General features: G+C 32.7%; 1 protein-coding gene across 1 annotated transcript; it reads right to left on the reverse strand.

The window, feature by feature from the left end:
• Positions 1-3,766: 3,766 nt before the first annotated feature.
• LOC143625449 (LOB domain-containing protein 18-like) lies at positions 3,767-7,965 on the reverse strand. The gene is made up of 2 exons (XM_077095769.1): positions 7,666-7,965; positions 3,767-4,252 (listed from the first exon to the last, which is right to left on the reverse strand). The coding sequence occupies exons 1-2, from the start codon at positions 7,963-7,965 to the stop codon at positions 3,872-3,874; spliced, it is 681 nt and encodes a 226-aa protein (XP_076951884.1). The 3' UTR covers positions 3,767-3,871.
• Between the last annotated feature and the right edge of the window lie 2,521 nt (positions 7,966-10,486).

Genomic DNA, 10,486 nt, shown 5'->3' on the forward strand with positions numbered 1-10,486 from the left:
TTAACGCCATACCCATGGATTTCTCGGTAAAACGATGATGATTTTGGGGATTAAGGATGAACAGCGGCAGCTACTGCACAACTTCGCCTATAAGCGAACTTCGCCTGCAAGCAAGTTCGCTTGCAAGCAAGTTTGCCTAACTGGTAACTTCGCCTAAGGCCAAGTTCGCCTAACTGATAACTTCGCCTGGTGACAAGTTCGCCTAACTGATAACTTCGCCTGGTGACAAGTTCGCCTAACTGATAACTTCGCCTGGCATATATTCGCCTAGGGTTAACTTCGCCGAACACTAATTTCGCCTATGCTTAAGTTCGCTTAATGTTAAGTTCGCTTATTGTTAAGTTCGCTTAATGATAAGTTCGCTGGAGTTAGCAAATGAGAAAATAAATTAAAAACCTAATGAAAAATGTGTTAAGACAGTTAATGGAAATAAAATTTTTCCAAGCTGACCTGGCAGCTCGACCCCAGCCAGGGGCTCTGCCCCTTGGACCCTGCTAGGGGCTGCCGCCCCCGGACCCCGCTGCCAGGGGCGCTGCCCCCGGACCCCCGTTCGTTGTGGGTTATATAAAGATAGAAATACAATGTGAGTAGTAGTAGTTAATTGATACGTGTAAATATTATACAGTTAGTCTCGCACAGCTCAAGAAAGGAATAACGATTAACGGAGAGCGTAACAGGATTCAGGTGAGTTTCTAGCCCCATTTATGTGTTATGTTTTCGGGGTTGTGTGCATACTCAATATGTTTGTTAATACGCTTATCCTAAGAGATAAGTGTATGTCTTATGTGAATAATGTGAAATGTATGAATGATTGCCTGATGGTACGTGAACGATCTTCGGATATTGCACGTACTGTCAGGTTGTAACGCTATGTATAAGGTAAGTATGATATGTATGCTTATGTGTATGAATGTGATAAAGTTAATAAAAGAAGGAAAGGATGGTTGTATGGTTACGAAGAGGGTACCGGGCCCTAATAATACTCGAGGTATGATGTATGGTTGTATGGTAACGAAGAGGGAATCGAACCCTACTAATATTCGAGAACTAGGGAACCGAACCCTACTAATATTCGAGGAAAGAGGGTACCGAGCCCTAATAATACTCGAGGAAAGAGGGTACCGAGCCCTAATAATACTCGAGGAATGTAGGGTGTAATGCTCTTTATAACGTAAGATATGAAAGCAAGTTAATACAAAAGAAAGTATGAAAGTATGAAAGTATGAATGAAAGAATATAAGTTTGTGTGTATTGTATAATGTATGATTAACTAGAACTCACTCAGCGTAGCTGACTTTTAGTATGCACGCAGGTGAGTATGATGAGGCAGCTCGCTTGAGGAGACACGTGGCACTGAATAAGAGGTTGGCATCGGAAGACTCAAGACGTTTTGTTTATTTTGAAAGACAAGATGTTGTTTTAAGACAAGATGTGTTTTGTTATGAAAAGTTTTATGAAAGCTTTTATATTCCGCGAATGTTTTAATTAACTCTGATATTAGAATTGCGTTTATGAGTAAATCCAACACGAAAGCAGGGCTACCGGTAACGGGGCCTTACATTGGGGCAGTCAGTCTACGCAAATTCGGGTTGTTTTCATCATGTTTTTAACGTTACCGTGTCTAAAAAACAAACAAACAACAACAACAACATTTGGTTGGTTTTTGTTACGGTACTGCAACTAAAACGAAATGTCGCGAGTCTACGAGAATTCGGTTGGTTTCCGTCACGTGCATTATGGTACAGATACTAAGATAAAAGAAATATACACAAACATAATTAGCATTCGATCGGTTTCATTACATTCATTACAGACCGAAACTAAAACAAAAACAAAACAAAACAAAAAATTACCACTAATGAGGTGCCGCAAAGAGGCGCAATAAAGACTTTGCGACACCAAAGTTCTCAACTGTTACTATTAGTAATTAATAGTCACTTTAGACACTCGTTGGTATCCCAATTAATAATGACTACTTTTTCAAAAAGTGAGTCACTGATAAAATGTCTTATACCTAAGCTTAAAACAAAGTGATATAGTGGGTACCATTTACCAAAACTGGTGATCTTGTTGAGATTAAGCGTTCACTAATCCATTTTCTCTGCATGATAACAATCTCATTTGATCCATGATCCCATTCAAGAAATAATCACTAAAAATTTATTGTTTTTCTCTTTTCCAAAACATACTTTATAGAACATCTACTTATCATTAATCAATTAGTCACTACTTAATAACTTACTAGTGGACAACAACCACTTGGGCTAGCTCAAGTGGCCAGTCAAATGATAGGTAAGAGCTTGATGCCGGTTGGCCTCTCAAGTTCGAATCTTGATGACGACACGAGTTTTCTATTAGAGTGTTCATTCCCAGAGAGTTTGCTCTTGTGGGCGGACAACTCCTGTCAAGTGGCAGGGGGGCTCGAAATTTTCTCGTGGAACGCCTAGCCAAACTCGGATGCCAAGTGTGGGCCCGATTAAGACAACATAGTCTTGGCCCAAGTGGGACGGTTGGGGCTCTCTCCGAGAACTGTGGCTGAATATTCAACCACTATAAAAGTCGCCGTTCAAAAAAAAACTAGTGGACAACACTAGAAACATGTATTCTCGAGTTTAATAAATGGAAGAAAAAAAAAGGAAAAATAATTAAAGGGAGAAGAAAAGGGAGGGGAGTGGGGATGAACCGAAAATATATAATGTAATTTTGTGTACAAGAGTTCAAATGAAAGAAAAATAATTAAAATATTTCATATATTTACGAGTTAAAAGGAAGATTTAAAAGTTAGAATTTTACAAATATAACTTTTAAGTAAAGGCTGCATAATCTTCTTTCTCTCTCTCTCTCTATATATATATATATATATTTTAAGTTGAAGATCAGTAAAATCGATAAAACCTTATATATGTATTTACTTTCTATCCAACTCTATTTATTTTGAAAGGAACGTTTGGAGTGAAGATTAACACAAATCCTTTACTAACACTGTTTAAAGGAATCATCGATGGCGTTCATAGGTTTTCAAAATTCAAACTTATTAATACATTTGTGGGAATTAACTTGGTTTTCTTGTTGCATTTTTAATAAATTTCTGGAATTTATGTTCATATGCTTAGATTAGGCCATACTAATAGTTAGGGTGTTTAGGGTCTGACTTGGAATTTATGTTCATATTGTTATTAGACCGTCAAACTGTTAAAACTGACCATGAACCAAATCATTTGTCTTAATCCGTCCTACTTGCTTCGGCTTAGTTGGTTCAGTCATTTTTGTAAGACCCATAACTATAGTTGATAGCTTTGAAGAAACTATAAGTGTCCTATATCTATTTTGATGTATCACTCAAGAAACTTTGTTACATTTGGTCAAATTTTCACTTGTGGGATAAATTTTTGAACCCAATGTTCATGATTATACAAAGATAACTCACGATTATGCTGAACAAAGTCGATTACAAGACGCTGAAAATGCTCTACAAGCTATGAAAATATAGGCTTTGATAGCTTCGGTTCACTTGTACAGTAAAGCTGTGAACTCTAATTTAAAAAAAAAAACATTATTTAAATACTCTGCAGTTATAGTTAATAAATTAAATCCTTTAGATAACATAACAGAACATTTCACTTTTAAAACCACATAAAGTAAAGTTGCATTTCTATGACTATTATCAGCTTTGTGTTATGTACATGTGACAATATTTATTATCTATTATTTTTATAAATAGATTAAATCATGTTATATTTTATTTATAAAAGATAAAACTTGTAAAATCACAAGTTTAGCTTAAGAAAGAAACATATAAAAGGTCAAACTCCTGGATCATTTGTGGTCAACAGATTAAGTCAAGAAAAAAAATCAAACTCGTTCACCTCAGCTAACTATGTGATGGTGAGGTTAAAGCTTCCGTAGACTCAGTGACACGCCTTTGCACAAGTTCCCTAGCCACTTCATGAAGATCACTGACGTTGTTAGCGCCTTGTTGTGGCGGAATGCCCATTGTGGTGCCACCATTGAATTCAACGGGGTCCACTTGTTGTGCTAATGGTTGCAATATTGGGCACGTAGAGGATTGCATCATTGGATCAAAAAGTACTGATAAATCATAATTGCTCGGGAAACATGACGTGATCGGGAGGTTAGCGATGGAAAATCCTACAGGTGGAGCTTGTGGTTGAGTGGGTGGAGGAGGTGCCAGAGCCTCCATGGTTGCTAGGTGGGCCTGGAGATAAGAGAGCTCGGCTTGTAAGTTCGCCACCTGCTTAAATACAATATTTTCTTAGTATTGGAACATCAAACATATGTGAAAACTTTGTAAAACTCTCAACAAGACGTCTTCATATTGTGAAAATACTTATTTAAGTATACAGTTTAAATGTATCATCTTTAAAAAAATTAAGATTTTAGGGCCTTATGATTATAACAATATTATAATATTAATGAACTGGTTTTTATATATGTTTGTTTTTTTTTTCATACCTAAAAATTTAAACTTTATGATACTATCTTGAAATGGACAAGAAAATAATAAATCATTTTAAATTAATTGATAAAAAAAAATATCCTAAATTAAAAAAAGTATAGAGATATAAATTGGGGTAATTGTTCCTTGGAAGCAATTCGAAACTAAAGGCTAGAAGCTACATTCTAGATTTCTAGATTCTCTGTTTGTTGATTGTAATCTTCACCCATCACATTTCAATTCATTTCATATCATTTTTTTCCAATAAATTTAAAGTATGCACAACCTTTCGGATAATACTCATTTGCTTATTATTTTTTTTAACGATTAACAAAATTTTATTAATCAAACTAGTAAGACGGTAAAAACACAGTTACAACCATAAACACTAAAAGAAAAATAAGCACACCGTCAAAAGAATAAAAAAGACACAAGTATATAAACCACAACCCGTTATACAATAAACCGACACCAATATTTTGTGGTTATTACTTACACTTTATGCATTATAACGAAGTGTATGATTTCAACCGTTTTAAGTTCACAAAATATAAATTATTTCAATAGCTAAACATTTCAAATGAAACATTATAAATATGTACAGAGGTGAAGCAAATTTGTCCATAAAATCAAGTAGTATCATCTTGTAAATCTTAACTTTTATATCAATACATATACATACTTATTACATAAGCTTCAAAATCTCAATAAAAATCCTTATAAACTTTTAACTTTTATTATAATATTTCCATGCTCGTTTTTCATGTATGAGCTCAAACCTTTACTTGAAAACTAAACTCAAGTTATCAAACTCGAACTCAAATGTTTAAAAAAGTTACATTCGTTTAGAACCTTGATAGTTTTGTATGGAGTAAAACAAGTTAAATCAACTGTAAACAAACGTACACAACAGAATTAAAAATAAATTTAAAAAAACCACAACATAATTTAAAATTAAAAAAAAAGCATTTTGCCACCTTGAAATTATGTTAAGCTTTTTGACAATTAGGTGTGCCACGTAATAATCAAACTATAACTGAGTTAGCATTCCGTTAGTCATAGACCAGTGTAAACAAATACGTTAAAAGTTTGGACCATTATTAGTAAATTCGTAAGTTGGGACTGTTATTTATCAACAATCAATAATTTAGATTATTTAAAACAAATATTTAATACAAATTTTCATATACATAACAAAATTTGTGTTTTAAATTTTATAAAGTACGCATGCATAGATTAGGTACATAAAAAACTATCAAACTAACTTGCTAGATGTTTTTATTTTGTACGATTTACTTAAACAGTGCAAGTTGTATACACACACGCACGTATAACCACCTAAATATGCATGCATACGTAAGAGCATCTCTAACGATAGCATTTAGGTGATACTCGGATGTTATGTATTTATGGATGTTACATTGTTACTACAATGCATCGGAGATCCTCTAGACCAACTAATAGTTATTAAAAAGAAGATATAATATATGAAATAATACATACTTAAAATAGTAAATTGTAATCTTTAAAGGCACATGATGAGGAGGAAAAAGAGCGACCATTTCCCCAAAAACCGAAAAACAAATTAGGCTTCAAAGGAGAAACATTGTAGTCCCCGCTACATAGTTGTCACATATATATAAGCATCAACCAACCCATCTATTATTTAATCAAATTAAATAACTACTATATATCTTACTTTTTTCCTTTCCATATCACAAATACTAATAATTATCTACATATATATTAAACATGATTAATTTACAAGTAATTCCTACAATAAAACACTTCACCTTTTTTCATTAACTTTATCAACATCACCCTTCTTTACATTTGTTCATGTTTTCCCCAATATTCTAGCTTAGTTCTTCTCTCACTCTCTTTCTCTCTCTCTCTCACTGTCTCACATATATATATATATATATATATATATATATAAACGAAAATATAAAAATCTTATGTGTCGCGATGTGATCGCTCTCCCTTTTTTTGAAGTCATCAGATTTGCTTGATTTTTAAATGGAGGTTTCTCATGCATTTGACCCGAATTAGTGGGTATGAACCTTAACAAACCCAGATATTCCTTAAACGGGTTATAACATCTCATTAAATAAAAAATTATTCTTACCAAATTATTGATGTAAAAATCTTATAAAATAGGTTTATACTAAAAATTAATATCTTATTTATTTTAAAAAAGATATATATATATATTATTTAAATTAGAAAACCAATTTTATAGTAAAAAAAATGGGTATTGGGTCTCATCAAACCATAAGTATATTATTAACTTTCATAATTATTATTTATAATTAAAAAAAACAATTTCATAGTAAAAAAACATAAACGGGTCTTAGATCTCATCAAAACCATATAGCTTTTAAACCGGGTTATAACATCTCATTTATTTGTGAAACAATTTATTATCAAACCATAAGTATATTATTAACTTTCATACAATAAAAAAAATATAAATTAAAAAAAATAGAACAAACAATATAAAACAACCCCCGTAATACGGGGATAAAAACTAGTATATATGTATATATATATATATGTGTGTGTGAAAAAGTTTATTTCAAAACCGAATAAAAAATATGTTCATAAGCGTAAGAATCGTATTATATCTTAATACTATTTATTATTTAAGTTGGCTAATACACATTCGATATATGCACATTTTTATATCTTAACAAATAGTTATTTGTTTTTCAACTTCAAATCTTTATTGAAATGTAATATAATTGGTTCTGAAAAAAATGGATCCCCTGGAATAATTTATAGAATGACTTATTAAATTTTTATTCTCACATTCGTGTTATTCTTTTAATGTGTGATTTTATTTAATGCATATTTAGTCTAATAAAATAAAAAGAAATTAAACAAAAATATAGGTAAACTGAATCTAGTGGTTCTAGTTTTGACTAAATTACATATAATTGGCTTAGTAGTTAGTATAGTACCCTAAAATACATTATATATATATATACAACTAACTTGTAACATGACTAGAAATTGAGAAACAAATAAGGTTGTGTATGAGTGTTTCTATAATATATATAGGAGATAAGTTATTGACATTTTTTTCTTACTTCATATAGGTAAGATAGTATATTTAGATATTTATATAATTGATCAAGCTACTTTCATATAATCTTTCATGACACATAACTAAAATTTGTTGTTAAATGAGACATATATAATTAAACCTGTTGTTGAAGTGCAAAGAGATGAGCAACACAACCATAGACCGGGTCTCGAATCCTGGCTTGAGCTTCATAACATATTGTCACCACCGCATCAAGCCGCTTGTTCACCGGGACATGTAACAAGAGCTTGGAGACATTACTAGCTCCAAACACCTTATGCACGGCTGCGAAACGAGCCGCGCCTTGATCCGAGTCGAAATACGGTGCGAATATGCATCCTGCTACACACTTTCTTCTCAAGAACTTGCAAGCCCCACATGGCCCACCAGTTCCAGCACTAGTGCTAGGATTTGAACTCATGTTTTGACTATGGAATATTTGTGGGTTTGTTTCGTAATTTGAATGTTATTAATTAGGGTTTGTGTGTGTGAAGAGAGAGAGAGAGTTTAGGGTTTGATAGGTGTGTTTTGTGAGAAAGATAAGGCTTTAAAGGCACCCAAATAAAGATTTTGCTTGCGTGAAGCAAACATTGAATATAAATATATGTAGCCATGCCAGCTGCTTCTTTCTAATTTATCTCATAACTAGCTAAATGAAACTCTCACCCTAAACACATACTCCCTCTCTTTGTATATGTACATATTTATTATTTGTGTTGTAATGCAAGCGTTGGTTACACCTATCTTAAAAGTTGATTAACTTAGAGTATGTTTGGTTGGAAGTATTAGAATGAAGAGGAAATGGAATGAGAGAATGAATGAAATGAACATTGTAATGAAATGGATCAGAACCATTCCTTTGTCTAGTTTGGTTAACATATAGGAATGGAATGAATAATTACTTTATGTTGTTTGGTATTCAAAAAAAAATTATAGGAATGAAATAGAAATAATAAAATAGTCCTATCCCAAAAAATATTTTTTTTACAAAAAAATAAAAAATAAAAAACTGAAATGGCGATGGCGGTAGAAGGTGGCGACGACGGTAGTGGTGGACAGGCAACGAAAGTGGTGGTGGCGGTTATGGTCAGGTGGCGGTGGTAGCGCTGGTGGTGGTGGTGGTGGCGGCGGCGATGGTGGTGGCGGAGGTGGTGGTGACTATGACAGTGACGGTCAAGTGGTGGTGGTGGCGATGGTAGTGGTGGTGGTTGTTGTTAGGTGGTGGTGGTGTTGGGAAAGTAGGGTGAGGGAGGAATGAAATGAAAAAAAAGAAGGGGGTAGGAAGAAATGGTTTTGATGGAATGAGATTCCATGTGTAATAGATAATTCCATTCCATTGGGTAACCAAACACCACTTTCTTCATTCTCACTTAATGAATCAATCCATTCCCTTTGTCATTCCTGCATATCAAACGCTACCTTAATTTGTTTTGTAGTTATAACTTACTTATAATACATATGATTTTTTTTTTAAATATTGTTAGTAGAGTTAATTTCAAGTTCCTACAACTCAAAGGATCGGAGTTCTCAAATGATCGCATTTGTGTGTATATATATATATATATATGCATGCGTATGTGTTTGTCAAAGGAAACTAATGGATATTTTTGTTATAGGGATGGTATCACTCATAATTGGTTTAACATGAATAATTGAATAGATTAAAATGGATGTGGATTTCAATAATTCAGTGTTTCGTTTTTTAAAACTATCATATTGTAACGGCATACATGCATGCATGGTTGCATATACACCGTACACACGTGTAGACATTGTTATACTTATATCATTTTTGTTTATTGTTAACACATCAAATCGTTGTTTATAAGTGTCTTAAATATATATAGTATTCTAGTTAAAGATTGGTTTTAGATTCAACGAACCAAACAATCTTATATAATATACATGTGAGTTGGGTTCAAATACATATATAGTTTTCTAAAACTAGCAATGTTGAGTAATATAACACAATGTTGAGGGGGAAAAATAAAATGACGAAAATAAACAAAACCACAATAATAAATTAAAAAAAAGACATAACTGTCTAAACAAAAATTATAAAATCTACAAGCTAGGATTCGAAAAACAAAACCTAAAATCTAATATTGAAGAGTTCGATGAGACGCTACTAATGCCGCTAGTTTGAGCTTAATCGAGCCCGTTTGATACTCTTTCTATATATAGAAGACTGCGTAAGATAATTTAACCCATATATGTACGTATATATTTGAGGCTTGCTAGACAGCCTAGAGTACTTGAGATGATCCTGAATTTAACAAATAAGATTAATTTTTTAAGCACGGTATCAAACAAGACCCGTGAGTTGGATTTATAAGTAATGTAACAACACTTTGACCCCACTTGACTATTTTCTTTCCTGGGACTTGGTGAAGTCAAATAAATATAAAATATTTTGTTCTTTCTAGAAGAAAAAGTATGCTAAATTAAAGAGGATGTTGGGTTGACAAAGGACAAAGGAGCTTTAAATTGAAAATTAATAGCAGTTGGATATAATAAAATAACATAAAGTTAAAAGAAATTTATTTTGAAAATATGTACTACAAAGTGGTCAAAGTTAAGACCGACTAATCATGAATCTTGGGATGACTTTATGACCTTCAAAAAGTAAATTTGGTCAACTCATCTCCATATTCTAAGTTCGGATGTGTATATATACATTAATACATGTATGTGTATGTACATTGTACCATATGTTTTACTGGACCAAATAGTTTGAAGTTTAAACAACCGATCCAGTTGTTTCATATGAGTCATATTGAAGATCCAATTGTTTCTCATGAGTCATATCTTCACTATGTATAACATTGTGAACTTGCCTCTTTTCTCCAATCTAACAACGTTGGCAAGATAGCAGTGGCTAATACTTCTTGGATACGTTTAACAACGTTGGCCAGTCGGTTAATATTTCATGGATACTTGTA

This window comes from Bidens hawaiensis, unplaced genomic scaffold, assembly GCF_021521415.1.
Source record: "Bidens hawaiensis isolate Kalapana, Puna unplaced genomic scaffold, B.hawaiensis_p1.1 tig00004105_1, whole genome shotgun sequence".
In the NCBI taxonomy this organism is placed as follows: Eukaryota; Viridiplantae; Streptophyta; class Magnoliopsida; order Asterales; family Asteraceae; genus Bidens; species Bidens hawaiensis.

Bases quoted from the DNA above. Each gene is read 5' to 3' on its own strand.
- LOC143625449 (XM_077095769.1), bottom strand. From the start codon at position 7,965: ATGAGTTCAAATCCTAGCACTAGTGCTGGAACTGGTGGGCCATGTGGG. The intron at 4,253-7,665 runs GTTTAATTATAT...GTATTTAAGCAG, and splicing joins TCTTTGCACTTCAACAACAG to GTGGCGAACTTACAAGCCGA.